Source organism: Caloenas nicobarica, chromosome 4 (genome assembly GCF_036013445.1).
Source record: "Caloenas nicobarica isolate bCalNic1 chromosome 4, bCalNic1.hap1, whole genome shotgun sequence".
In the NCBI taxonomy this organism is placed as follows: domain Eukaryota; kingdom Metazoa; phylum Chordata; class Aves; order Columbiformes; family Columbidae; genus Caloenas; species Caloenas nicobarica.
This window is the reverse complement of record NC_088248.1, coordinates 79,039,004-79,066,989: the sequence shown is the minus strand read 5'-3', so window position 1 is coordinate 79,066,989 and position 27,986 is coordinate 79,039,004. Positions and strand designations below refer to the sequence as shown.

Sequence of the window (27,986 nt, the reverse complement as noted above, 5' to 3'; positions counted from 1 at the left end):
CCGATGGGCGCGGCGGGGGGCGTGACCACCGAGGGGACGGACCAATGCGGGCGGCCGAGGGTGTGCCGAGGCCAATAGGAGGAAGGGGGCGTGTCCCGGTAGTGGGAAGCGGGGAGCGGGGAGCGCGGCGGCGTCCGGGACGCGCCGGCCGGGGTGAGTGCGGGACGGGCGGGGGCAGCGGCAGCGGCGACGGGAGGGAGCAGAGGGGGGTCCCCGGGGCTTCCCCTGCCCGGGGCGGCGGGGCCCCCTCCCGGCGTTGCCCCCTCCCGGCATAGCCGCTCCGGTGAGGTCCCGCTGCCCCGGTGGGCTGGGGCGGGATGCTCGCCCCGCCGCCCGTTGCGCAGAAGGGAGCGTCGAGGCCGGGGCCCGATCGCCGCGTCCCCTCTCGCAGCACCGGGGTTGAGCCGGCGGGGGGGTGAGAACACGGGGGGGGCCATACCCACACCCACGCGTGACGGGAACCGGGGCCGCGCGGGTGATGGCGGAGGCAGATTGGGGCCACCCGGCGCGGGGGGACGCGCGGCAGCGCCGCCGCCTCCATCCCGCCGCCTCCCCCGGCCTCGGAGTGCCGGGGAGCCCGGGAAGGAGCTGAACCCGGGGTGCCGGGGGGTGTCCGTGGGGTGCGACTGTCCGTGGGGTCCGTGGGGTGCCTCCCACCCCGCGGATGCAGCCGGGGGGTCTTGACCCCGCCAAGGACACGGGGAGCCCGTGGGCCCCACGTTCCCCCCCGGTGTGAGCCCACGCACGATGCCCACCCGTGTCCCCAACCCCAGCCCACCCGTGGGGCCGTGTCCTCTCCCGGGATCCTCTCCCACCCCGAGCTGCCCATGGCCCCGTTCCTGTGTCCCTTCAGGTGTCCCCAAATCCTGTGCTCGTCCCTCCCGGCTCTTTTCCAGGCTGATCATCTCATCTCTGGGCAGCGGCACTGTGGGGTGTGCGGGCTGTGACAGGGGTCTGGGCCCCCCCGGCCCCGGGAGCCCCCACCCTTCCAGCTCGGCTTGTCTTTACGTTATTTTCCCCCAAGGCTGACACCGTTGACGCTTTTCCCATGAATTTCCCTGTGCTCGGCCGGCTGAACTGCTGACGGGGCTGATCTGGGCACCTGCGGCCCGCTGCGGGTTCCTCGGGGGGGCCCGGCCGTGGGATGGGGCGTCGGTGGTGGGACCAGCCCGTATTTCGGCTCCCGAGGGGCAGGGGGGCTGTTTGAGCCCTGCCGGGGAGGGGGAAGGTTTGAGCCTCGTCTTCCACCAAAGGGGTTTTTGGGGTGTCGGATCCCAAACCCACACGTGGGGGCTGTGAGCCCCAGCACCCCCAGCCTGGCTCCGGTGGGTCCCTCTGTCTCGGTGCAGAGGCAGCGCCCACCCCGGGGCTGGGGGTGCTGGTGGGTGCCCCCCGTTATCTGGTGGGGCCGTGCGGGAGAGGCTGGCCCCAGGGAAGGGTTTGGGGGGCCGGGTTTGGGGTTTGCATTATTGTTGGCACCATGTGAGGCTTCCCCAGCTCGGGGCTCGGTGTGGGGCTGCCGGAGCCTTCGTGGGGAGGGGAAATGGGGAAACTGAGGCACGAGGCGCTCTGCTGGGTGCTGATGGTCGGGAGACGCGGTGGCCGCGTCCTGCCCGCCGTGCAGAGGTGCGAGTCGTCCCGTTGCGGGGCAGTCCCGGCTGGCGGGGGGGCTGCCTGTCCTGCCTTCGCAGGCAGGGCTGGGCACAGGCCCTGGCACGCTGCCTGCAGCCGGGCAGAGCCGCCACCGTGCCGTGGTGTCCCCACCGTGCCGTGGTGTCCCCACCCTGCCTGACGCTGCCCGTTCCCTCCCCAGCTCCGGCGCTGGCAGCCAGGCCAGCATGGCCTCCTGCCCGCGCCTCTGAAGTTTCGCACAAGGACACAACCGCTGCGGGGACACATGGCTACGGCTGGCAAGGGTGAGTCCCGGCGTCCCCCTCCCGCCACGCTGCACCTCAGCCCCTCCTGGTCTGCCTGCCCGGACCCGGGGCCAGCCTCTGAATTTGATGTTCCTTTTTGGCAAAAGTCCTCTGCCCCCGCCCTGCCGGGGGGTCCCCTCTGCCCCCGCCCTGCCGGGGGGTCCCCTCTGCCCCCGCCCTGCCGGGGGGTCCCCTCTGCCCCCGCCCTGCCGGGGGGTCCCTCTGCCCCCACCCTGCCGGGGGGTCCCTCTGCCCCCACCCTGCCGGGGGGTCCCTCTGCCCCCAGCCAGGGACTCAAGCGCTGCCTGGAGCTGCCCCCCCATGCCCAGGGAGCAGCCGGGCAGGTTCGAGGTGTCAGGGGTCTTGCGGGGGGGACATTGCTGCTGGTTTTTTGCTGCGAGTTGTGAGCGAGCACCCACTGAGGGGGGCGCGGGGGCTCCGGGGGACTCTGCTGGCACCGCTTATCTGCCGTCCCCGCTCCGGTGATGGGCACGACCCCCGGCACCCCCCACCCTGGGCAGGGCTGCTGCGGGAGGCGGTGGGTGCGGGGTGCTCCCGGGGTGCTCCCAGCCTCCAGCCACCCCCCGAAAGGCTCTGGCCGTGCCAGAGGGGACCCCGAAAGGGGCTGGTGCGGGGTGCCCGGTGGCGGCAGCGCCCGGCTCTCCCTGCGCCGAGACAAAGACCGAGGAGGCTCTTTGTGCCGCCGCCGGGCGTGATTTCACCTCCCTTTGTGCGCCCGGTCGCGGCTCCGGCCTCTTTGCTCTGTCCCCGGTGCCCAGGGGTGCGGCAGGTCCCGGTGACCCTCCTGCCGTGACCGCGGGGACGCGGGTGGCAACCGCAGGCTGGGACCTTGCCCGGTGCCGCAGCTCCCAGCCGGCGCTCGGGACCCACGGGGGTCCCCGCGTCACCCTCACGGGCAGCGGGTGCCCGTGCACTGTCACGGGGTCTCGGTCCCACCCGCGTCCCCCTCCCCGCCCCGCGAGCGGCCGAGCCCCGTTCCCCCCGTTCCCCCCGTTCCCCCCGCGCGGAGAAGGGATTTCTGCCGAGCTGTTCCGGCTGAACAATGCCGGGTTATTAAATCCGCGGCGTTTCCAGCCGGCCCCGGCACAAAGAGCCTTTTCTTTGAGGAGGCGACAATCTGCTCGGGGCCGCGGGCAGATGGATGCGAGCGGGGCCGGGGATCCCGGGGTGTCCCGAGGAGCAGGAGGGGCTGTTTTTTCGTGCAAGCTCGCAGAGAGCAGGTTGCAAAGGTGTGAGCAAAAGGGCATGTAGCGTTTGTGCCTCTGTGCCGGCCGTGGGGACCTCGGTGTCCCCAGGCAGGTGTCTGTCCTCGCAGGGCTGTGACATTTTGAGTTTTCTTGGGATGCTGTGGGGTTTGCTCCCCAACATGCAGGGCAGATTTGCACCCTGGGGGAGCTGTCCTGTCCTCGTCCCAGCCGTGTCCCCTCCCCAGCACAGCCCGTGTCACCGCTTGTCCCGCTCCTCTGTGCTGAGAAAACCATGGGGGAGAGCAAATGCTGCCGAGCTGGGGGGGGCGGATGGGACCCCTGCAGCCCCTGGGCTGGTGGCAGGTCCCAGTGCCCCCCCTGCTTGGAGGGTCACCTCGCTGTCACCACTTGTCACCAGTGCCCCTGTGCCCCCTCCCCAGCCCGTGGCACGGGGCGTTTCTGAAACGAGATGGGGGGGAAACCAGGGAAACCCCTCCGTGTCCGATGATGCTCCATCCCCGGGGGGACACGGGGCTGGGGACAGCGGGGTGGTGTCCCAGGCGGGCAGGGGGTGACACCGGCGCTCTGTTCTGTGCAGGCAGCAAGGCCAAGGGGGGGGCCGTGCGCTTCACCCCCAGCCAGCCCCCCGAGGGCGCCCACGGCCACGTGCGCTTCGACGAGAAGCTCCACGACTCGGCGGTGATGGTGACGCAGGAGAGGGACGGCAGCTTCCTCGTCAAGGTGGGGACCTGGGGGACAAGGGGGCGTCTCGGTGCCACCTGGTGCCACCCGCTGCACCCAGCAGCAGGACTGGGGCCATCCTGGGGGGTGGTTTCCATCTGGGGGGGACACTGCTCTTGCCCCACCACACTCCTCAGATATTCGGGGGTGTTTCTGGCCCCACCAGCTCCCTGGTGTGCTGGGGGGGGCTGGGAGCACCCCAAGAACCCGTGTCCCTCCCTGGGGACAGCTCCTGAAGGCGCAGGTATAAGTGTGGGCGCTTTGCTCCCGATTCGCCCATTCAGCACCCGGTTCCTGCGGTTTGGGGGGGCCAGGTTGGGGCTGCGGGGGGGTCAGTCCCCTGGAGCCAGCTGAGCCCCCCCGCCATGTGCCCCTGTCCGCGGGATGGCGGTGGCATCGCCTTGGACTCGACGGTGGCTCCCAAACGGTGCTGAGACTGGTGGCCCCAGGCGGGGTGAACAATCTTTACCGACACTTTGCTTTTTGCAGCGGTTTCCCTCGCGCTCCCCCGCGGCGGCGGCACCTCGAGCAGCATCCTCGTCCCGTGGAAATGTCCTCGGGCTTGTCCCCGTGTCCCCCTCCAGCCCCACGTCCCTCCCCTCATCTCCTCTCCCCGCACCCCCCGTGCGTTTGGGAGGCAGGAGGAGCCCCCCATCCCCTCCGCTGCGGAGAAAAGGCTCCTCCAGCGCTGCCCAAACACCTTTTCCTGGCCTTAAATCCCCAAAGCTGCTCGTCCACCTTTCTCCCAGTTCCTGTGGTGCCTTGGAGCCGCTCATGCTCAGGAATGTGCCAACATACCACACGAATTTTGTATTTCTGTGTGTAGATCAATGTGTAGGTGTGTGTATGTATTATATATGTGTTATAGACGTATTTATATATTTATATACCTGCGTCCCAGGGCCGGATCCTGGCTCAGCTCTGGGCTCGGGGCGGCTTTGCCGGTGGCTCCCGAGCTTTGCCGCAGGCGGGACCCGCCGTTCCCTTCCCAAAATGGCTTTTTGGAGCGCGCTGGAGCCCAGACCCCGCGCCGGAGGCGGCCGCTCCCTGAGGGCTCTGGTTTTCGTCGTGGCGGTGGATAAATGAGCTTTGGAGACGTGATCTTGGAAACATCTGGGCTTTTAGAGACCAGAAGCAGCAGCTTGTGCTGGGAAAATGGGTCTGGGCTCCCGCAGCGCCTGGGTCTGGTCGTTCCCGGGGCTTTGCCCAGAACTGGTTGGTTTTGCTGCTTTAGGTGTGTTTGTTACGTTTTCCCAATTATTTAGGAAACAGCGGCTGCCGCCGCCCTCCCGCGGGCTCCGAGTGGGTCCCTGTCCCCATGGTGGGACGGAGGGGACGGGACGATGGCAGCGTGTGACCAGCCCCCCAGCTGTGACCCCCATGCGTGTCCCCCCGCAGGTGGGCTTCCTGAAGATCCTCCACAGGTACGAGATCACGTTCCAGCTGCCCCCGCTGCAGCGGCTGGGGAGGGACGTCTGTGCTGTCCCCGTCCCCAACCTCAACCTCCGCGTCATCGCCGTCACCCCCCTGCCTGAAGGTAAGGTCCCCCCGCTTTTGTCACCCCCTTTTGTCCCCTGTGGGGAGGACACACCGGGTATCTCCATGGGGTGGGGGCTGCCCCGGTCCTGGTGCTCCCGTGGCCGGCGTGTTGAGCCCTTGGCAGGCACCGGGGACAATTCCTCTCGCTTGGGGACCTCAGAGCCCTCCGGGACCCCCTGGGGATGGATTTTATTGCTGCCTCCTGGGAACCTTGGTGGCTGAGCGGCCCCCAAAGCACTTCGCAAACATCGGGCAGCTCTGCCCCATGGAGAAGGAATCGGTGTTTGCAACCATGGCCGAGCCCGACCCGGGCGCTGGGTGAGCGGCTTTTGGGGCTTTTTAATCCAGGAATGGGTGGAACAGAGCCCAGACCCGCTGGGATTTTTAGCACTTTGCTGTGCCCATGCCTGAAGCCGAGGGGGGGTCACCTCTCCATCTGCCTCCAGCCCTCTTGCTAATTCTCTTCTTGTAGAGAAAAGGAGAATTAACGTCCTGAAACATCGGCACGTGGCTCCGCAAAGCTGCTGCTGGGGCTTTGCTTGGGGCTGTGTCCCCCCCAGCTCAGCGCCATCGAGCCCCCGCGATCAGCCCTGCCGGGCTGGGGGTCCCCCCGGCCGCTCTGTCCCCCCGGCCTTCCCGTCCCCTTTCCGGCTGCCCCGCGGTCCCGCTCGGGCTGTCCCGTCCCCACCGGCAGCCTGCGGTCAGTCACAGCCCCGCGGCTCCGGCTCCATCCCCTGCACACCCACCTCCCCAGAATTTGTCATCTGCAATCGGGAGCTTAAATGCTCTTTTTTCCCCCCAGGGTGCGTCCATCAGCTGCTGCTTCTTGTGGCTGCAGAGACAAAGAGCAGCCGGGGGTTTGCAGGCTGCTGGGGACAGGGATGGGGTTTGCAGGCTGCTGGGGACAGGGACGGGGTTTGCTCCAGCAGACTGCTGGGGACAGGGACGGGGTTTGCAGGCTGCTGGGGACAGGGACAGGGTTTGCAGGCTGCTGGGGACAGGGACGGGGTTTGCAGGCTGCTGGGGACAGGGACGGGGTTTGCAGGCTGCTGGGGACAGGGACGGGGTTTGCAGGCTGCTGGGGACAGGGACGGGGTTTGCTCCAGCAGGCTGTTGGGGACAGGGATGGGGTTTGCTCCAGCAGGCTGTTGGGGACAGGGACAGGGTTTGCAGGCTGCTGGGGACAGGGACGGGGTTTGCAGGCTGTTGGGGACAGGGACGGGGTTTGCTCCAGCAGACTGCTGGGGACAGGGACGGGGTTTGCAGGCTGTTGGGGACAGGGACGGGGTTTGCAGGCTGCTGGGGACAGGGACAGGGTTTGCAGGCTGTTGGGGACAGGGACGGGGTTTGCAGGCTGCTGGGGACAGGGACGGGGTTTGCAGGCTGCTGGGGACAGGGACGGGGTTTGCAGGCTGCTGGGGACAGGGACGGGGTTTGCTCCAGCAGGCTGTTGGGGACAGGGATGGGGTTTGCTCCAGCAGGCTGTTGGGGACAGGGACAGGGTTTGCAGGCTGCTGGGGACAGGGACGGGGTTTGCAGGCTGTTGGGGACAGGGACGGGGTTTGCTCCAGCAGTCATCAGGCTCAGGCACCAGCCTGGCCGTGAGAGACGGGAGCAGAGCTGCACAGGGCGGCTCTGGTGTCACCCTGTGTTTGGTGACAGCCGTCTCGGGGACACAGGACCTGCTCCGAGGCCACCACAAGCGCCTTGGGACACTCGGTGTGTCCCGTGCGCTGGCTCTGGCTGACAAGCAGCCGGTGTCCCGGGTGCAGGGACGGGCGGTGGCTCTTCCCGCGCTGCCGCTGGCCCGGGCCCAGCAAAGCACTTAAGCTTGGTTTGCTTGAACCTCCCCAGCTGGGGCTGGCACGCTCAGCCCGGGCTCAGGGCCAGGCTTTGGGGACAGGAGCCTCTGGGGACGCCGCGCACGCCGGTGGCAGCCGCAGGAGCCCGGTGCTGTGCAGCGGTTCGGTGGCTCCATCCCCGGGGTCCCTGTGCTGTGCCCAGCCCTGGCCCGTGCTCGCAGCGCAGCCATTGCCTTAGTGGCCTGCTGATTTTTCCTTTTTATTTTTTTTCCTTCTTTCCCCCCCCTTTTTAATTTTTTTTCTTTTTTCTTTTTTTTTTCCTGTTTTTTCCTTTTTCTCCCTTTTTTCTTTCCACTTTTTTCTTTTTTCTTTTCCCCCTTTTTTTCTCCTTTTTTCTTCTCCCTTCTCCCTTCTTCTCCTTTCCTTTCCTTTCCTTCTTCCCTTTTTTCTTTTTTTATTCTTTTCCTGGTGGTGGTGTGCTGTTTTTTTTTTTTTCCTGGTAAGACCTGTGGTACGTGGACGAGGAGAAGCAGCTCAGTTCTGGAAACAATAGGAGACTTTCTGTGCCTGTATATATATATATATATAGATAGATAGATAGATATGTGTGTATACGTGTGTGTGTGTATACGTATGTGTGCTTATATATACATATATGTATATATATATACTCTGTCCCTGTGTCCCCAGGCTACAGCGTGAAGTGCGAGTACACGGCGCACAAGGAGGGGGTGCTGAAGGAGGAGCTGGTCCTGGCCAGCGAGGCCGGCGAAGGCGTCAGTGTCAAGGTCATGGTCCAAGCCCGGGTCATGGGTAAGGGGCTGCTGGCGGGCAGGGGATCCTGCTCCGTCCTCCCTGTGTCCCCAAACCCTGCTCTGTCCCCTGCACCCCAAACCCTGCTCTGTCCCCTGCACCCCAAACCCTGCTCCATCCTCTTTGCACCCCAAACCCTGCTCCATCCTCCCTGTCCATCCCCAAACCCTGCTCCATCCTCCCCGCGTCCCCTCGGACCCAGCTCCATCCTCCCGCTCCCCATCCCAGTTCCCCCCAGTTCTCCCAGTTCAGCCGCTGCAGGTGTTCCCCACCTGCTGGACACTTCTGTGAAATTGTCTAAACCAGACACCTTTCACCCCAAAACTCCCCAGCACAGGGGATGGGGCTGTGAGCTGCCCCCCCCGAAGGGTTCATGGAGTGGGGTGCAGTGTGGAGGTCAGGGCCACCCCCTGCCCTCCCCTCACCCCAAACCCAGCATCCCTGTGTGGGGACCATGCGGGGAGGCCAAGCACTTATGAGCCTGAAAACTCCCCCAGAAAGGGGCCGGGAGCCCCCCGGGGGGGAGGTGGCTGCCCTGTCCCCACCGTGCCCTGTCCCCGCCGTGCCCTGTCCCCACCGTGCGCTGTCCCGCAGACCGGCACCACGGCACGCCGATGCTCCTGGACGGCGTGCGCTGCGTCGGCGCCGAGCTGGAGTACGACTCGGAGCAGAGCGACTGGCACGGCTTCGACTGACCCCCGGGCCCCCCCGCTGCCGCTCCCCGCGACAAAAAATGTTAAAAAAAAAAAAAAAAAAAAAAAAGCAATGCACCCCAAAGCTCCCCCCACCGCGGGGGCTGCTGCTCTGTGGCCACCACAGAGCTGGGGGGGACCTGCTGCCCCCCCAGCTGTTACTGCTGCTGGGGGTCTGGGGGGAGGTCCCCAAATGCTGGAGCATCTGCTGACGCCTCGGGGGGGGATCCCGCTTCTGCCTCCAGCTGCTGCTGCTGTCCCTCTGCTTTTACCCCCAGGAGAGGGGACACTTGGGGACAGGGGAGCCCCCCCAGGGTGACGTTTTCCCACCTGGGGTTTGGAGCTGAGATGGGGGCAGGATGCAGCTGTTGGCGGGGGGGGGCTGGCCCCCAGAGCTGGAGCCAGGGTCTGGTGTCCCTGTCCCCATCCCCCCCATGGCACAGCCGTTGCCTTAGTTGCCTTCCCTTTTCTCCCTTTTTTTCCTATTTTTCTTCTTTTTTCCCCCGGTACGACCCGTGGTACAAGAAGTGGCTCAGTTCAGGAAGCAACAGGAGGCTTTATGTGCCTACATATATATATATAAATATAGAGCTGTATATATACACACGGCTCCGTGTGTGTGTGTGGGGGGGATTAAGTACAAAAATCTATAGAGGGAAATAATAAACTGCAGCTGAGAAAGTTCTGGAGCTCAGATCGCCCCCGTTCAACCCCCCCCAGAGCGTTGGAGCTGATTAAAACCTGCTGTGACGGGGGGGGGTTACAGGCGATACCCTGGCGGGGACAGGGGACACTCCTGGGGGGACAGGGGACACGGGGGGGATGCAGCTGCCCCATCCCTGCAGCGCTGGGCTGGTTCGGAGGCTCCTGGGCCTGCACGGGGGGGGTCACGTCCATTGATTTGTGCACCCTGGGATGTGGGGGGCTTAGTGCTGTCAATGCCCCCTCCACCTCCGGATAAAAGGGGTCCAGGTGAGGGAGGGGGCACTGTCCCCATCACTGTCCCCATCAGTGAAGCCCTGGGGGGCTGCCAGCTGTGAGGGTGATGTGCAATATAGGTAAAAAAGTAGAAATGTGAGGGCACAGAAAATGCACGTAATGATATTTACAGAGGCTGGTGGGGGCCCTTACTCTTACCTGGGGGGCAGCCTGGGCCCCCCGCCCCCACTCAGCAATGCTGGGGGGGGGTCAGTCCCCCTCACTCCCATGGGGGCAGCACGGGGAGCATCTCTGGGGTGTCCCCCGAGCAGGGGGGGCCCCCAGCGCGGTGTCAGCCTCGCAGCTCAGCTCGGTCTCTCGGCCTGTGGGGGGGGTCCCGTGGTGACGGGGGGGCAGGTGGGGGTCCGGAGCGTGCGGCGGCTCCCGGGGCTCAGTTGGAGAGGAAGTCGATGGTGGCTCGCACCGTCTTGGAGGTGGAGATGTCCATGGCGGTGACCTTGATCTCGGTGTCCCCGAACTGCATGCTGGCGCGGATCTCGCGGCGGGCGCGGGGGGGCCCGCCGGTGTCCCCCAGCTCCAGGCTGACGGTGCCGCAGTGGCGCACGCCGGGGTCGGTGATGTAGAGCACGTCGTCGCGGGCGCTGCAGTAGATGTTGATGATGGTTTTGCGCTGGCCGGGGCGCGCGGGGCAGTAGCTGCGCTGGACCACCTCCCCCAGGGCCACCGACTGGTCCACCGAGACGAACTTCTCGAAGATGTCGGTGCACCAGCTCTTGCCCTCCTTCACCAGCAGCTTCTCCCGCGGGTGCTTCCCCTCCACGAACTTGTTGAGCACCCCCACGCCGTAGGTGAGGGGGCAGCGGCGGACGCGGACGATGGTGGGGTCGAGGCCGAAGAGGACGGCGCCTTTGAGGATGGTCAGCCCCACGTCTTGGGGGACGATGACGCGGCAGGCGGGGCCGAAGGCCGCCTGGATGGCGTGCTGCAGCATGGGGGACTCGGCGAACCCCCCCACCAGGAAAAGGAACTTGATGCCTTGGACCTCCGGCTTCTTCAGGAGATCAGCTGGGGAGGGAGGAAGGGGGCGGTGGGCAGGGCTGGGGGGCCGTGTCCCCCGGGAGAGGGGACACCCCTTGTGGGGGGACACACACAGGGGCTGGGGCAGCCCCCCCGGGCCGTACCGATGTGAGCGATGATCTGGCTGATGGTGGGCTGGAAGAGCTGGCTCATGGCCTCCGCCGACATCCGCAGCATCCCCTGCGACGACCACTTCACAAAGTTCACACTGCGGGGGGACACGGGGTTTGGGGGGGGACAGAGGGTCCAGGGCCGCCCCTCGCCAAAATCTCTGCCCAATCCTCCCCCAGCCCAGCAGCCCCATGAGCCGAGCACCCCACCTGCCTGTGCCCCCCATTTAAGCCCCCCTGGGGCCATGTGCTCCCCAGGGGTCCCCAAACTCTGTCACCCCCCCAGGGGGGTCTCACTTGCTCTTCCTGAGGGTCACACACCCCCCAGGTGTCCCCAAACCCCACTGTCCCACCGGGGGGTCTCACTTGCTCTTCCTCAGGGCCGTCTCCACGTTGTGGCCGCGGTGCTTGCGGTAGAAGTCGATGAAGGAGAAGGGCAGGGAGATGTTGAGGGGGCTGGCGCGGGAGGGGGCGGCCGCCCGCTTGCGGGCCTCGAAGGCGATGGTCAGGTCCACCCAGGCCGCCGGGCGCTTGGCCTTGAACGTGGCAATGAAATCCGCCCCGAAAATGTGGCAGAGCAGCTGCTCGAAGGCCAGGTCCACCCCCACGGCCCCATAGGGACCCCCTGGGGAACGAGGGGGGGGGGTGGGTCAGGCAGTGTCCCCATGGCACGTGTGTCCCCACGTCCCCCATCACCATGTCCCCAGACCCCCCCAGCATCACCTAGCAAAGCCGGGGCACTCTTTATGCAAGATTGTGTCCCCCCCAGCCCCACTGGGTGGGGGGTGACATGGAGGGGAACCCCCGCCCAGGGCTGGCCCAGGGGACAGGGGCAGGTCCTGCAGTGGCCATGGGAATGTCCCCCAGGAGGGCAGGCAGGGTGGCGGTGGGGACAGTGGTCCCCTGGACTAAGGGGACCCTGTCGGGGGTCCCTGGCGGGGCTCAGTGTCCCCCCATGGCGTGGCTCTGCAGGACAGCCCAGGTTGGTGGCTGTCACCCACGAGCCCCCGTTTCTCCAGGGGTGCACGGCCACCATGTCCCATAATGTCACCCCCCAGATAGGCTGAGGCTGGGGGCTCCGCATGCCCCCCAGGAGCAGAGTGGGGAGCCCATGGGCACAGGCCAGGATATGTCCCACGGACCAGGACATGTCACAGCGCTGTCACCCTGCGCTTTTCCTGAGTGCCCAGGTGGCACTGGGGGCTGCGATCCACAGAATGTGGGGCCATCGGGGGGGAGGTTGTGTCCCCAAACCAGGGTGCCGTGGGCATCAGCCTCTGCCCTGTCTCCTCTGCAGCCACCCCGGTCCCCCTGTCCCCCCTGCACCCCACCCTCTCCCAGCCACATCCCTGTGCAACTGGGACCCCCCCAGCCCAGCACCCCGTCCCTCTGTCACCCCACAACCCAGCACCCCTTTCCCATTGGCACCCCTGTCCCACCCGAATCCACCTGAGCCCCCCAGCCCAACACCCCTGTCCCACCTGACCCCCCAGCCCAAAACTCCTGTCTCGCCGGCACCCTGTCCCACCTGACCCCCAGCCCAGCACCCCGTCCCTGTCACCCCACAACCCACTGGAGCCCCCAACACCCCTGTCTCCCACCTGAGCGCCCCCCACTCAGCACCCTGTCTTACCTGACCCCCCCAACCCAGCTCCCCTGTCCCACCTGAGCCCCGCAGCCCAGCACTCCTGCCCCACCTGAGTCCCGTCCCCCCGAACCCACCTGAGCCCCCCAGCCCAGCACCCCTGTCCCCCCCCAACCCAGCACCCCCCGACCCCCCCGCCCACCTCCCCCTCCCTCCCTGCCCCGGGCCCCCGCCCGTGTCCTTTTCCCCGCGGACACCAGGTGGTGCCACCAGCCCAGCCACAACCCTGCAAGGGACAGGAGGGGACCCCGGCCGGGGAGGGGGGCCCGGAGGGGCCGCCGCCCACCTGAGGCTTTGTACAGCTCCTTCAGCGTCCCCTGCGGCTTCTCGATCTGGTGCACGGTCAGGTCCACGGTGCCCCCCCCGCAGTCCGCCACGATGTACCGGTCACCTGCCGCGGGGACAGCGGCCAGTGCGGGTCCCGTGTGCCCCCCCCTCCGCGGGGTGTCCCCCAGGCTGACCCCCGGGACACCCACCCGCGGGCTGGGGGACACGGGGACACGGCCCCTGGGCTGCGCTTCCCCCGCGGGAAATGCGGCTTTAACCGGTTTTTGACTTTCTGCTCCTACCTGCCTGCATCTCGGCCCAGAGCTCCCCCACCCCCGCCTCCACCAGGAAGGTCCGGCTGTGCCGGGACCGCCGGAGCTGCTCCCGGGCTGCGGACAGAGCGGGGGACAGTGTCAGGCTGGGGGGGCAGGAGCATCCCTGGGTCCCCCCCGCCGGGTGTGAACCGCACTGGGACCACTGGTTTCTTGCTCCTCTCCAACTGGGACACCCAGCGCTGCTCCCCCAGCTCCAGTGTGGAGGAACTGGTCCAGCCCCCCCGACCCCCCCCATCCGTCCGGCGGTGCCCGGGGTGGCCCTGGGCGATGCCACCCCAGCCCCTGTTGTCCCCAGCCCGGGTGCGGTTTCCTCTGCTCCCCCCCTTGTCCCGGGGCAGGGGACATCAAAGCAGCCCGGAAGGGTGCGGAGTTGTTTGTGGAGGCGGGGGGGGTCACTCCGGCCTATTTTTGCCACACCGGGATGGACATGGCACACTAATTAGCCTCATTAATGAGCCCTGGACTGCAGCTCAAGGAGGGGAAGGGCAAAGTGGAGAGCAGGGACCCCACGGCTGCCAGAAAGGGGACCAGCCACAGCCTCCCCTTGGTACGGTGCCCCACTCGCCCCGGCCTCAGCTTCCCCCATCGCCAGGTGATGTGACAGGCTGGGGGTCCCTGTCACAGGGGACCCAGCCCTGCCCTGTCCTCACGGGGGGGTGAGGGGTCGCTGCACCCCCTTTACAACTGGGGGTTACTGCCAGGGCCTCGCCCCGGCACACACCAGTGCTGCCAGAAACCCGAACAGCTTTTACCAGAACAGGTCTGGGGGCTGCTCCCAGAGCCCCTCCGCCCGCCGGCAGGGCCTGAGCCTTGGCGCGGGGGCCCCCGAGCACCGCGATGGGTGCACCACATCCGCACCCCAGCACCAGGGTCACCGGCGGCGCTCAGCCCAGGACCCCCCGCTGCACCCCGGGGCTGCCTCAGCCCCCTCCCCAGCCCCCAGAGCCCTGTTTGCTCCGGCCCCCCCGGGCCCCCACACCCACCCTGCCGAAAGCTGGAGTCGATGGCGCGCTCGGGCGCCAGCCCGTTGGCCGGGGGTTTGCAGCTCAGCTCGATCAGCTGGTGCAGACGCAGTTTCCTGCAGTAAATGGAGGCGGCTTCGGGCTCCAGCGCGATCAGCAGCTGCTCGGGGTTCTCCGGGGACACCAGCCCGGCCTGCGGGGGACAGGGGGGTCACACAGGGGAGGTGACGGGGCACCGGGGTGTCCCTGTGTGCTGTGACGGTGCCACGGGATGGCTCCCCTATCCGCGGCTTCGGCACATCGCTGTCATCCATGTGAACACAGCCATAAAAACGTTTTATGGCTGGACTCAGTGATCCTAAGGGTCTCTTCCAGCCGAAATGATTCTTTGATTTTGGTTGGAAAAGACCTTTAAGACCATCGAGTCCAACCATTAACAATCTCTATATGCAGCTGCTAGAAGGGTGATGCCTGATCTCAACAGCAAAGGGTGGCTTTTGTCTGGAAATCTTTCAATGATGTCCCCCACAAATTCAACTTCAGTGCTGGCATGTCCGCTAGTGTGAAATTTTAGAGCCCCTATTACGCAGAATATTTAAATTGTTTTTAACTTCATGATGCTGAGGACGTTTAGAATCAAGTATATTCATTAATATGAACTTCAGCAGTGGTGAAACTGCTGCATTTATCCACATTCGAGTGGGAATTAAAGACATTAGTAAGAGAGACTACTAGGGACTTCACACTAACAGTACAAAACTGATCCGCACGCTAAGCTGGGGGTTTGTTTTTCGGGCTACCAGGACATCCCGGACACCCTCTGTTACGCAAGGAAAGGGGGGCCCGCGCGGGGGGACGTGCAGGAATGTCCCCCCCGGTGTCCCCTCACCTCATACGCAGCCTCCCGCATGAACTGCTTGGCCGGCTGCTTCCAGATGGCGGGGACGGTGATGACCCAGCGGACGGCATCGCGCTCGGGCAGCGACGGGCACTGCTCCCGCAGCTCCTGCCGGGGACACCCCCGGGTCACCCCCGCGCGCCCCCGGCTGCAGCGCCGGGGCTCTCGGGGACACGCGGGGAGCACGCCGGGCACGGCTCGCGCTCCGTTTGGGGAGCAGCAGGAGGGAGGCGACGAGCCGGGGCGTCCCACCTGCACGGCGTGCTGCTTGAAGAAGCGCAGCGCGTGGGCGAACACCTCCAGCGCCGGCATCTTCTTCCCGTTGACGGCTTCCAGCTCCGTCTTCATGGTGAGGTCCTGCGGGGAGAGCAGGGGCGTGGGTGGCTCGTGTGGTTAATAATGTCGGCATTCAAATGGCACAAAGGCAAGCCTGCAGCTCTTTTGAGAAATGAGCATTCGAGTAAAGCTTACATGGGTGAGAGACACAAACACTGGTATTTCATATGTAAATTTTATATATACGTGCTACCGCTGATTTGGAGATTTGTTTATGCTAACAGGATTATAATTTTTGGTCCTGTATAATACACAATGTACTAGATAACTGCCTAACCTTACTGATGTCGTCCCAGGTCTTACTTCTTCACTTCATTCCTGAAATTACTCTCAGTTCTGTGTGGTAAATACTGTGTTTTCCCATGTACGCTGCGTGCCTCCAAGCACAATCTGTTTTCTTGAGCGCTGGATGATCAGCGGCTACAAAATTGATCTTGTTTCGTTCTTTTGGCAGGGAAAATAGAAAAATCTGACAAGGAGTCCCAGGGCTTTTTGGAATGTGTTAAAGTGTCTGCTTTTCTCTGGGAACGCTGCCTTTGCCTGTCTCTCTGTAAAGCTAAAGGGAGGATGCTGACATGCAGGTTGCTGGGACGTGGCTGGTGTCACGTCCCGGCTCCGTCCCACGTTCCTGGGGCAGGGTGCTTGTCCCCCTGTGCCAAATCACGGAATCATTTGGGTTGGAGGAGACCCTCGAGATCATCAAATCCAACCATAAATGCACCGGCTGTGGCACAGGGGCTTGAAATGCCGCTCTGCAGCCACAGCCACCTGGGGTGGGGGGAACCAAAAATTCACCCCCCAAAAGGGGCTGAAACATTGCGATGTGCAAAGCGTAAAGCAAACGGGGAGACGGGTGCTGGTCTGCAGCCCTCCCAGATTCCTGCCCCCCCCCAGTGACCCCCTTTCTCTGCAAAGCCCAGCCCAGCCCGTGTCCCCACAGGTCCCCTGGGGAGGTGGGGACGTGACCGGGGACTCACGCTGGTGCTGTGAATCTTCATCTTAAATTTCTCGAAATAGAGCCAGTCGCGGGCATCCTCGGGGTCCAGGTCGTGGTAGTAGTCGCGGGCGGTGTAGCCGAAGCTGTGGAACGTCCCCTCTGGCGTCAGCAGGAGGCTGGTGGGGGTCTTCTGGTTGGCCACCCCCGGGTCCCCTCCTTCCCATTTCCTGCAAACAGGAGCCCGTGAACCTCAGGGCCGGAGAGCTGGTCCCGTCCAATTTATTAATTTACGTGGGCACAACCTCCAGAGGGACAAAGACGGGACCGACATCCCCGAGCACCCCTCACCCATCGCGGTGGGGTGTTCACCGCCCAGCTCGCTCCATCCCCCCGCTCCCAGCAAGTCAAATTCCAGCCAGTTTGGGCCCAAAAGAAGCCCCTTGGCAGCCCCGGCTCCTCACCTCATCATGTGGATGGCCTCGGGGTCGCTGGCGAAGCTGAAGGCGTAGCCGCTGGACGTGGTGCCGAAGTCGATGGCGACCACCACGGCGAAGGGCGGGCCGGGCTGGGACCGGGCTCCGCTCCGCTGGAACCGAGGGCAGCGTTAGGGACCGCGGGCTCGGGGGCCGGCAGGGAACGGGGCTGGCTGCTGCCAGAAAACGGGCGAAACAGCCTGGGAAAGGGCGAATTTTTCCCGGATGGGGCCCGCGGGCGCTGCGGATTCCGCCGGGGCAAGGGGTGCAGCGATGCTGCGGTTTCTCCAGCAGCGATTCCTCCCCTCACGCAGCTCCAAATCAACCCAAACTATTCTATGAGGGGGGCTGCACCAGGGTCTGTCCCCAAAACCAGGCTCGGGGGACACGGGCACCTGGGCAGCCCCGAGGGACGGACACTGCGGCCTCTGCTGTTTCTGCGCGGGCTGGGGGGTGCTGAGCCCTCCACATGTGAACCCTGGCAAATTGCAGCTGAGCTTCCCCAAAACCTTCCCTGCTCCCCAGCTCGCTCCAAGGGACCCCGTCCCAGGGGTCCCCAGGGGTCTCCCAAACAAAAACCTCCCTGGCCCAGGCGCTTCATCGGATAGTTTGGGTTGGAGGGACCTTAAAGCTCCCCCAGTGCCCCCCTGCCATGAGCAGGGACATCTGCACCAGCTCAGGTTGCTCAGAGCCCCGTCCAGCCTGGCCTGGGATGTCTCCAGGGATGGGGCACCCACCACCTCTCTGGGAACCTGGGCCAGGCTCTCACCACCCTCAGGGCCAACAATTCCTTCCTTGTTTCTGGCTTCAGAGACTTTCCATGGCCGATGCTTTTCTGGTCCTGCCTTCATGCCCGCATCCCTCGTCCCCGTGGTGGCAGAGGGAGGTGACAGGGACCGGTGCTGCTGAAGGAGCCGCAAAGGCTCAGCGAGCCCCGTCCCGTGTCACCGCCCGCCACAGCCCCCCCGGCGCGTGGGGCAGACATGCAAAGCTGAAAGCCCTCATTAACTTTTAACGCACCCAGATTACATACAGACATTAGGGAGCTGTGAAAAAAGCCGGGAATTTGCATGGGCGAGGTGGTCGTCTCGGAAATGTGCATGTTCAGGAGCTGTGGGGACAGCGAGCACGGGGGGACATTCCCCGCCTGCGTCCCCCCCACACCGGGATGTCCCCCGGGGTGGCTGGGTTGGGGCAAACTGGGACCAGGAGCTTTGCAAAAGGTTAAACCGGTGCTGGTGCCTCCTCCAGCTCCTCCCCTGTGCTGGGAAAAACCCTCAGCCCCATAAATCCCAGAGCTGAGGGGGATTTGGTCCCAGTGACAAACTGACCCGTCCTTCGGCTGATACTGGGGCGCGCGGTGACAACCAGACCGGGAGGGGAGGCAGTGGGGGGTGAGCGCTGACCAGGGAAGGACCAGAGGGGACAATCCTGGGGGGACAGACCCCGACACCCCCAGGGAACCCCCCGACTCCCTTACCGGTGACTGGGAGGGTGTCAGCGGGGCGATGCTGCAGCTGTCGCGGGGCGTCCCCGGGGAGCCGGGAGGGGACGGTGTGGGACACCGCTCACCGCTGGCACCTGGGGACACAGCGGGGAGAGCTGGGATGGGGACGGGCCCCTGTCCCCCCCAAAGACCCTTCCCCGCGGTGAGGACAACACGTGGCTTCCCGATGGAGACGCGGCCGGTGTGGGTTTGGGTCCGAGCCGCTGCAGGGGCTCCGCGCGGCAACGCGGGGCTCAGGAGGCTTCCCACAGTTTTCAACCGTGTGTAAGGAAGGGTCTAATCAGCACCAATTAAATTAGCAAATGAGGAGCCACTGGCAGGTGTTATAAGCAGCTGGCTGCAGCTGGTGTTGGCACTGGGGCTCAGGCAGGGGACGGGGACAGTGGCCAAAGCCCTAGGGCTGAGGGACCCTCTTCTCTGGGCTGGGGACACCGGCTCTTGCTCAGCACGGAGGTGGGTTGGAGCATCAGTTGTGGTGTTTCGGGGGGTCCAGCTCGCTGGCACGGGCGGGTTTTGGTGGTGAGACCCTGGCTTGACGTCTGCTCTGTCACCAGGGAGGAACCGGCAGATGGGGGCAGAGTTGTCCCACCCCGCAGCTGCTACCTAAAGCGGGGTGAACCAGCAAGCCCAGTTCCTCCCGGTCGTGTCCACAGGGACCCTCGGTGGCGGCTGCAGATGGGGACACTTCTGTAAATGACCCAGCCGAGGTGGAACGGACCCTGCCTGCCGCATCAAGGGGTCTCTGATCAGCAAAATAGCAGAACGGCCACTGAACGCCGGTGGCTTGTGGGTTCAGGGAGTCTCGTCCAGACTTTTCCTACTGTGTGCAATTTGACTACGAGTCAACCACTTCATTCTATAAACACAACAGCCTGGATGAGCCACTTTGAGCTCTCCCTGCTAAATAAGTGAGCTGCATGGCAATGGTTTTACTGCTCAGAGGTCAGTGGATGAGCCCAATTCAAGTTCAGTATTCATCATTTAGCTTAAGTAGATGCACGCCAAATGTAATGGATTATTTAGAGATATAACTTTGTATGATTTTTAGTGTACTCTTTGATTCATGTTACTTGGTAGACTAGATTTGCTAAAATTTTAAGCTGTGAGGTCCTGCTTGTATTTACCAAAAGCAACTGCAGACTACACTAAATGCCTGCAAGATAAAGTCTAGCTTGCGTTTTACTGGGAAAAATGGGACTGACTGGGAAAACAATGATCCAAGGCTAACATGGAGACATTACAGATATCTGCATAGTGGGGTCTATTTTGCACTCCACTGAGAAGAAAGGATTTATCCAGAAAAAACAGCATCTTCAAGGATATGGACCAAAAACATTGTCTACAACTGAACAAAACAAAGGCCCACGTGGAGTCAGGGAAAAGGGGTCCAATGGGGACCAAAGGACCTGGTGGCGAAATTCTGCTATTGGACTGGATCTTGGTGTGAATGGTCTGTAAAAATAGAAAAGTTTGTAGTTTTCTACGCTCAGGCGGACCTCTGCGCAGGTACCCAGCTTGAGCCAGCCCTTCTGCTATTCCACTCCATTAAATTTTGTATTTTCCGAGAATCTCGTCTCCTGAAAGTCTGCTCTGCATATGGTCATAAGGCCTCGCCTGAAAGTTTGCTGCTGGAGTTCTAAAATACAGAGTGCGGAGCAAACGGCGATCGGGGAAAGAGGAATCCTGACCGTTTGCACCGTGGCGGATACAGGCACCTGGAGAGAGGGTAAGCAGCACTCGGCTTGGCGTATTTCCCCCATGCAGTAAATAATAGCGTGAACCCGCCGCCGAACTCTTTTAAGTCGCGCTTCTCTTTAAGAAATCTAAACACTGTTCTGCAGCAAGCAGAACCCTAAAATCGCTCCCCCGCGACAACGACAGAAGAGTCAGGACTGAACGCCTGTGCCATGCGTGCAGCACGGAGGGACGCGGTGGCTCTCCAGAGCTGCCTATTTTTAAATCTGAAAAGCCACCGTCACATAAGCACATGCTCGTTCATCTTGGCGGGGTGATGGTGAGGGATGGCAGAGGCTGCTCCGGGCCGGCGGCTCAAATGCTGTATCCAGTGGGAACGGGGGGAGAACTTGGGAAACTGAGGCACGAGGGCGTGGAGACCCGGCGCCTCGGCAAGGGACGATGTGCCGCGCTCAGCCCCGCGGCCACGCTGTGGAACAGCCAGTTTGGTGGGACCCGGTAGCGCCTGTGCTGACTCGGACACGGAGGCTCAGCCTGTGCCAGGAGCTGGGGGGGTCGTGCTGTGGGCACCGCGGTGACCCCCGCACACACGTGGGGATGGGCACCGTGGTGACACGCGTGGGGACGGCACCATTGTGGTCCGTGCGTGTGCACGGGGACAGCACTGTGGCGCGGTGGCTGCGCGCTCGCCCTTGCTCCGCGGTGCTTCCTCCTCCTCTTCCTCCTCCTCGGGACGCCCCTCAGCTCTGTGTCTCCTCAGGTGCCCCCCCAGCAGCCCCCTGTACTGGGGACCCCCGTTAACCCCGCTGTACCAGCCCGGGCTGGGGGGGCTGCAGGAGCCCCCACGGGACCCCCGGCCCCGCTGCCTGCGCTCCTGCGGCCACATGGCTCCAATTAGCGGAGGGGATTAATCACCCGCCCTGCGAAAGCAGGAGCCGACGGAGGGGCTCCGGCTGCTGGCGGGGGCAGCTGCTGGAGGGGGGGTCGCTGTCCCCAAGGAGCTTGGCCAGCTCTGGCAGTGCTGGGACATGGGGTCCAGTCCCCCCGCCCGTGTCCCCTGACGAATCCCCCCCAGCTCCCATTTGCCACCAGTTTGCACCAGGACACCCAAGGGACGGCTCCCCAGGCCCCTCTGGCAGCCCCAGAGCCTGCAGTGGGGGTGCTCGGGGACCCCCCACAGCAGCAGCCGTGGGGTGGGGGCCGGGCTGGGCTGCATGGACCCCCATCCTTGCAAGGGGGGTCTCTGACCCCCGCGGCTTTCTCTCCTCGGCCGGGAGCCGAGCTGCGGCACATGGCACTGCTGGGGGACAGTGCTGTCCCGTGTCCCCCCGGGAGGGGTGGCGGGGGGCTCGGCTGCTCCCCCCCGACACGGCTCCGGTCCCTTCACACCTGCTCCGTAAGTGCCTTTCGCTGTACCCCGTGTCCGCGCCATGAATATTTGATCCCCGACAAACGGGAACGTCCCCCCGGGTGTCTCGGCAGAGCCCCGCGGTGGGGGGGGCCGGTGTCCCCCCCGCGGGGGGAGCATCGCCCAGGCTGGGCAGGGAGCGGGGGCTCCGGGAGCCTCACCCTGAAGCATCTTTCCCATGGGGGCAAAGCCGAAGCCGGTACCCACCAGTGTGTGAGGCACTGTGCTCCCAGTGATGCTGGGGGGGCCACAGGGGGTTCATTTGTGCAGCCGCCACTTTGCTCCGGCTGCTCAGAGGGTGTTTTAGGGTCGGGTTTGCTCCCCCAGCTGGGTCTGGTTACTCCAGGGTGGGGGGGGTGTGGGGGGGCTGCTCCGTGTCCCCGGTGGGACAATGACCGCGAGGGGACGGCGGGGTGGAGGGGACACTGGGGTGTATGGGGAGGGGAAGGGAGAGGGGCCGCGGTGTCACACAGCTCTGCTGACGGGGTGGGCGCAGGGGACCCCCCACCCATCCCCACGGCCCCCCGGGCGCAGCCTTACCCACACGCAGACTCTGCATCCCGGGCTCCAGCAGCATCGCCATGGCCGCGCCGTCCCGCTGCGGGAGAGGAGGACGGACAGTGGGACAGTGTCCCCATGTCCCCTGGGCAGGGGGTGCACAGCGTGACGGGCTGGGGTGCCCACGGGTCCCTGTGCCCTCCCTGAGCGTTCCTGGGGGAGCCCAAGCTCCAGGCCACCTCGAAGCCCCCCCAGGATGGTGGGAGAGCCCAAAGTCTGGGGGCTCGGGGTGCAGGGGTGGGGGCTGTGGTGAGGGGCTGTCCTGCTTCAGAGCCTCTGTGGGAGGGGGGCTCCTGGTTCCTTTCATTAAGCAGGTCAGACAGATGTGCACAATCCAGATGTGCACGATCCAGATGTGTGTGAAATGATGCTCCACCAGCGAGGGTTCAGATTTTCAGGCTCAATCCAAGGAGGAAACTGAGGATGGGGGATGCCTTAAAGTGATTTTATCCATGGAAGCTGCCACCTGACTGATCTGCCTGATGCCAGAGCTCCCACCAGCTCCCAGGCTGCCTGTCCCACGAGCGCTGGGCCCAGGACCAGGCCCAGGACAAGGCTGGGCTCAGCAGGGAGAGGCTCTGGTCTGAGCCAAAGCCACCCCCGCACAGCTGGATCCCACTCTCAGCAGCCTCCAGAGAAAAAAATTGGTGCTAAAAATGGCAGGTGGGGAGTTTTTCCTCAAAATAAGGGGATTTCTGCTCCAGCCACCTTGGCAGAGAGGCCGAACGAGGAGGAGCGGTGAGTGATGAAGGCTGCGAGTGATGAAGGCTGCGGGTCAAACCGCAGCGGGGCAGGTGCTGCTGGTGGTCTGGGGGGTATGGGGGGGTTATATCTATCAGGCTGAGGTTCAGCACCAAAGCTGGGCTGTGACAGTGCCCTGTGAGGATGTGCACAGGGACCGTCCCTCTGCCGCGGGGAGTTTGTCTTTCCTCCGGCAAAAACTCCGCTCAGGGCTCAGCTGGTGGGTTTGGCGTCCGTTTGTCCCGGCTGCAGGTCGGACACCCCCCGTGCTGCTCTGGGTCTGGCTGCGGTCTGTCACTCTGGATCCCAGCCTGATGGGGCTGTGCAGGGACATCCTCTGTGTCCCCATCCCCATCACCTGAGCATGGGGAGCAGCGAGGCCCCGGGCTCCGGTGACCCAATATTTTGTGCCTTTCACTGTCATTGTGGGATTTCAAGAGCCTGCGCAGCCCTTCGGGCTCAGGGGGCTGAAAACCCCATCTCAGCAAACCAAACCCACTGGGGTCCCCAAGCTGCCAGGGCCCTGCTGGGGTCCTGGTGAGGATGATGAGGGGGCTCAGCCCACCCTGGCAGCTGGTGGCAGAGACCAAAGGGGTGAAAGCATCCCCTGGCTCCCCAAGGGGTTTCTCCTCATAGACACCCGGCCTCTGCACCCCGTTGGGGAGGTTTTGGGGTACGTGGTGAGGATTTAGGTACCCGGTGAGATTTTGGGGTACCCAGTGAGCCCTGCACCCCACAATCCCAGCTGGGGGACACGAGGGGATCCCCCTTCCCATGCACACGCGTGTGAGCGGGGCACACGCCGGGCAGAGCCCTTGTGTCCTCCAGCAGATCCTGGGCAGTGGTTGCGCTGCCTGCGTGGGCAGCTGCCTGCACCCAGACCTGCCTGAACACACAGATGTCTGCACCCAAACCTGCCTAAACAGACAGCTGCCTGCACCCAGGCCTGCCTGAACACACAGATGTCTGCACCCAAACCTGCCTGAACACACAGCTGCCTGCACCCAGACCTGCCTGAACACACAGCTGCCTGCACCCAGAGCTGCCTGAACACACAGCTGCCTGAACACACAGCTGCCTGCACCCAGACCTGCCTGAACCTGGAGCTGCCTGCACCCAGACCTGCCTGAACACACAGATGTCTGCACCCAAACCTGCCTGAACCTGGAGCTGCCTGCACCCAGAGCTGCCTGCACCCAGACCTGCCTGAACACACAGCTGCCTGCACCCAGACCTGCCGGAACCTGGAGCTGCCTGCACCCAGACCTGCCTGCACCCATGGCTCCCCCAGGGACACGGGCTGAATCCCCCAGCTTTGGGGGGGCCCTGCTGCCCCGTCTCACCGCAGCTCCCGGCTCTCGCTCTGGCAGCTGGTGCAAGAGCCGTGGTTTTGAGGACTCTGCAGCGGTTTTGAGGACTTTTCCACCATTTCCGCCTCCACAGGGACTCACGGAAACGGGGAAAGGAAACAAGTTTGGGAGGGTTTGGGGCAGCGGGGCCTGGGCACGGCATCGCCCGGCGTGGTGGGGACACCGGTGTGGTGGGGACACCGGCTGGGCTCGGCAGGGTGTCCCCGGGGGGCTCAGGGCAGATGTGGGGCTGGGATCCAGATGTGCGGGGAGTGGGAGGAGGCGTTTGCCCCGTGAGCAAGCACGGTTGCGGGGCTGGGGAGCCCCCGAATCCGCGTTTCTATGGCCGTTTGTGGGAATCGCCCCCTTTCCGTGGCCGCGGCTGGGCCACGGGAGCCAGTGGCATGTCCCCAGCATGGGGTGTCCCCAGCATGGGGTGTCCCCAGCACGGGCTGTGGTGGCACTCGCAGCCCCTGCACGGCGCTGGCACGTCACAGCACTGTCCCCGCGGTTCTCGGTGGTGTCCCCGCCAGTCGCACCAGTATCCCCAGGGCAGGGTGTGCTGGGACGGTGCCCACGGGGGCGCAGGGGGGCTCAAGGCACACCCCCCGCCCGCAGCCCGTGTCCGCACTGGGGACGGGCCCCGGGGCCCTGACACCCCCAGCCCCCCGGCGCCCTCCGGCTGGGGAGCGACCCCAGGCGTCCCGTCCAGCCGGGGTGCTGACACCGCCGCCCCACCTCGCCCCTCGGGGGGTCCCCAGCTCCCACGAAGCCCCCCGGCCGCTTACCTCTGGGGTGGGGGGGACAGGCTGCGGACCCCTCGGTGCGGCCCCGCCGCGCAGCCCCGGGCTGTCCGGCTCCCTCCGCCCCCCAGCGCCTCCTCCCGCTCCCGCCCGGCCCCGCCAGCGCCTCAAATTGCAATTCCAGCTGCAGCTGGGGGACGGCAGCAGCAGGAGGAGGAGGAGGAGGCAGGGCCAGCGCTGCCGGGACCCGAACCTCAGCTCCCCGAAAGTCCCGCTCGGCCCCGGGGCTCGGCCCAGCCCCCGCGCGCCGGGGACCCCCAGCTGCCGAGGGGGGCCGGGCCCCCGGGGGGACCAGGGTCCCGAAGCGGCCGGGGACGGGGGTGCTGGGGGAGAGACACCCACCACCCCCCCCCGCCTCCGCCAGCGCTGTCACATCAACAATTTGGCGTTTCTCCGTCCCCACGCACGTTCCTCTCCCAGTTTTGTCACTCTCTGTATCCCAACTGACACATCGGACGCAGCCCCACGGCTCTGCCCGTCTGTCTGTCCTGCCTGCCTGTCCGTCTGTCCAGACACCCCCCGACTCCAGAGCCCCGTTTCTCCCACTCCCACACCCCCCCGAGCCGCCCTGCTCCCGGAATGGGGGTCCTGGCTGTGCCGGGGTGTCCCCAGAGTGGGGACAGGCAAGGGGGACAGTGAGGGGGACAGGGACAGGGACAGGTGAGGGCTTGTCCTGCGGCTCCCAAAGGTCCCCGTGCCCATGAGAACCAGCCCTGGAGGACTCAGAAGCAGAGACAGATCACTGAGATGACCGAGATCATTGGGATCGTTGAGGTCATTGAGATTATCGGGGTCGTTGAGATCACTGGGGTCACTGGGATCGTTGAGATCGTTGGGATCATTGAGATCATCAGGATCTTTGGGATCGTTGGGATCATTGAGGTCCTTGGGATTGTTGAGATCATTGGGATCACTGATCTTGAGATCATTTGGATTTTTTTGGATTATTGAGATCATCAAGATCGCTGGGATCATTGAGATCATTGGGATCTTTTGAGATCATTGGGATCATTGAGGTAACTGGGATTATTGGGATCACTGACATCCTTGGGATTGTTGAGATCACTGGGATCACGGATCTTGAGATCATTGGGATCCTTTGGATTTTTAAAATCATTGAGATTATTTGGATCATTGGGATCACGCCTTGAGATCAAGAATTCCCCGCCCTGCTTATCGCTGCAGGGATGGTCTTATTAAAAACCCACAAAGGTGTGTAAAATCCAGGTATCTAAAATGAACACAGTGCAGGTAAATTGGATCCCAAGGGATTACCCAGCAGGTCCCAAACTGTCTCAGGGAGCGGAGGCTCCTGCTGCTGGGAATGGAGAGCTTGGGACGCTGTGTCCTGGAGCAGGACATGCCAGCTGTCCCCAACGGGGTGACACTGGCTGGAGGGGACATTCATCTGCCTGTTCGCTGCCTGTTCCCTCCCCTCCTCCTCGTGCTGTAGCAGCGCCCCAGTCCCCGCTCCCAGTTTGGGAACTGGGAAGAGCCCAGAGGTGCCTGGAGGGGTGCTGGGCGGGGGCGAGCGGGCAGCTCCGCAGGCAGGACATGGGCAAAATATGGGTGGATTTGGGGCTGTCGTGGGCTCCCGAGCAGCCTGTGCATGCACATGTACGTGTACGTGTGTATAATGCATGTGTACATACATGCACACATGTGCACATGCATGCACATATGTGCACACACGAGTTGCATCGTGGTTCCTGGACAGAAAAAGCCGCTTTCCAGGCCATGCAAAGCAACTGTCCTGGGGCTGTCCTGGGGCTGTCCTGGGCCGTACTGGGGTGGAGGTGGCGGGCTGGGTGGCCGGAGCAGGGAGGTCTCACCCCCCGAGCCAGGGAAGGTTCTGGAGGGAGCAGGGGAAGCGCGGGGCGGAGGGGGCTCCGCCTGTGTTTGCTTCCCTGGCGCCCGGACAAGGGATGAGGTAGCGCTTTCCGGTAATTGAGGCAAAACCCGTGGAAATGCCTCGCTGGGACAGGAAACCGCGGGAGGAGAACGGGAACCGGGGCTGGGAAGGGAGCACCGGAGCCAGGGGGAAAACACACCCGGTGCCAGGCTGCTGTGTCCCCGACACTGTCACCCTGTGCTGCTCCTGGGGCTCACACTGATGTTCCCCCCGGGAGCCGGGGTGGGCTCAGCCCCCTGCCCAGTTCACCCAGTTTGCTCCTGCACAGGCAGGCGGCATCTCCCAGGGGGGCAAAGCTGAGAGCTGGTCCTGCAGTGTGAGGAGGGCAATCTGCATCATCGTCATCATCATCGTCATCATCATCATGAAGGGGGCGATGGAAAGTGCTGGAGCACGGGGGCATCTGCGGGCGTTGCGCTCAGGGTTTGGCCGTCAGCAAACAGCCCGTGCCTCAGTTTCCCCACAGTTCTTGTGCTGGAGGTGTTGGGGGGGCTGTGCTGGTCGGGGGGTGCAGAGACCTGGCCCTCGCCAGTGGAGGCCTGCAGAGGGCCCCCCCAAGCCCCCCTCCATGCCTGGTGGGGCTGGGGCCGCAGGGGGCGACCAGCCAGTTCGCGGCCCCGATTTTTTCCCAGGTGCCATCCCAGTGCCTGGGTCTGGTCCCAAAGAAGTGATGTCCCCTCTGCCCCCCCAGAGGATGCCAAGAGCCCCGTGGAGATTTGGTCTCGAGGAAACGATGGGGGGCTGTGACGCCCCCAGCCATCATCCCTGTGGTCCAGCCATGACCCCCCCAGCTCTGATCCACCTGGCCCACTGGGGACTCGGTGCTCACAGGGCCTTTTGTCACCGTGTCCCCCAGCCCGTGGCCCCCCACCCATGGCCTCTCCTCGTCCCCTGCCCGGGGGGTCCTGCCTGCCCCCTCCCAGCCAGACCCCTCGCGCCCCCATCCCGGCCTGAGCCCCCCGCGCAGGGTCTGGAAACCATTAACCAGTCGGGCTGGTGTGTCGAGGACGTGGACGCTGCTCGAACGCTGCGCTCCCCCCGCTCCCCCCACCAGCCAGCCAATATTTCCGGAACTGGGTCAGCTGGAGTTCTCTGGAAAAGGAAAATAAACCCGGCCAGAGGGTCCGATCAGGGGGCGCAGGGCTGGGGGGGGACCCTGCGTGGCAGCTCTGCCTTGGGAACCTCCACACTGCCCCAGCCGGGGGGGTCAGGGCTGCTGGTCCCCTCCCGCCGCCCAGCTGTGCCCAGCTGTGCCCTCGTCCGCGCCTCCATCGCTCTCTAGTGACAGTCCCCATGGAGATGGCACTAAATCATAGACCGTGT

At 64.4% G+C, this 27,986-nt stretch overlaps 2 protein-coding genes across 2 annotated transcripts; one reads left to right on the top strand and one right to left on the bottom strand.

Moving 5' to 3' along the window:
* Positions 1–84: 84 nt before the first annotated feature.
* On the top strand, positions 85–9,313 carry ADISSP (adipose secreted signaling protein). Its single transcript, XM_065634112.1, has 6 exons — positions 85–153; positions 1,814–1,916; positions 3,723–3,865; positions 5,264–5,402; positions 7,897–8,019; positions 8,614–9,313. The coding sequence occupies exons 2-6, from the start codon at positions 1,898–1,900 to the stop codon at positions 8,712–8,714; spliced, it is 525 nt and encodes a 174-aa protein (XP_065490184.1). The 5' UTR covers positions 85–153; positions 1,814–1,897; the 3' UTR covers positions 8,715–9,313.
* Positions 9,253–24,842, bottom strand: HSPA12B (heat shock protein family A (Hsp70) member 12B). Its single transcript, XM_065634111.1, has 13 exons — positions 24,737–24,842; positions 21,841–21,898; positions 18,171–18,271; positions 16,679–16,803; positions 16,258–16,444; positions 15,197–15,301; positions 14,936–15,052; positions 14,068–14,239; positions 13,052–13,138; positions 12,769–12,873; positions 11,204–11,462; positions 10,832–10,935; positions 9,253–10,715 (listed from the first exon to the last, which is right to left on the bottom strand). The coding sequence occupies exons 2-13, from the start codon at positions 21,881–21,883 to the stop codon at positions 10,081–10,083; spliced, it is 2,040 nt and encodes a 679-aa protein (XP_065490183.1). The 5' UTR covers positions 21,884–21,898; positions 24,737–24,842; the 3' UTR covers positions 9,253–10,080.
* Positions 24,843–27,986: the final 3,144 nt, after the last annotated feature.

Excerpts from the sequence above, each read along its gene's own strand:
- ADISSP (XM_065634112.1), top strand. Across the intron at positions 3,866-5,263 it reads ACGGCAGCTTCCTCGTCAAG|GTGGGCTTCCTGAAGATCCT; the intron begins GTGGGGACCTGG and ends GTCCCCCCGCAG. Across the intron at positions 5,403-7,896 it reads CGTCACCCCCCTGCCTGAAG|GCTACAGCGTGAAGTGCGAG; the intron begins GTAAGGTCCCCC and ends CTGTGTCCCCAG.
- HSPA12B (XM_065634111.1), bottom strand. The coding sequence starts at position 21,883 with ATGGCGATGCTGCTGGAGCCCGGGATGCAGAGTCTGCGTGTGG. Across the intron at positions 16,804-18,170 it reads TGACACCCTCCCAGTCACCG|CGGAGCGGAGCCCGGTCCCA; the intron begins GTAAGGGAGTCG and ends CCTCGGTTCCAG. Across the intron at positions 12,874-13,051 it reads CTGGGCCGAGATGCAGGCAG|GTGACCGGTACATCGTGGCG; the intron begins GTAGGAGCAGAA and ends TCCCCGCGGCAG.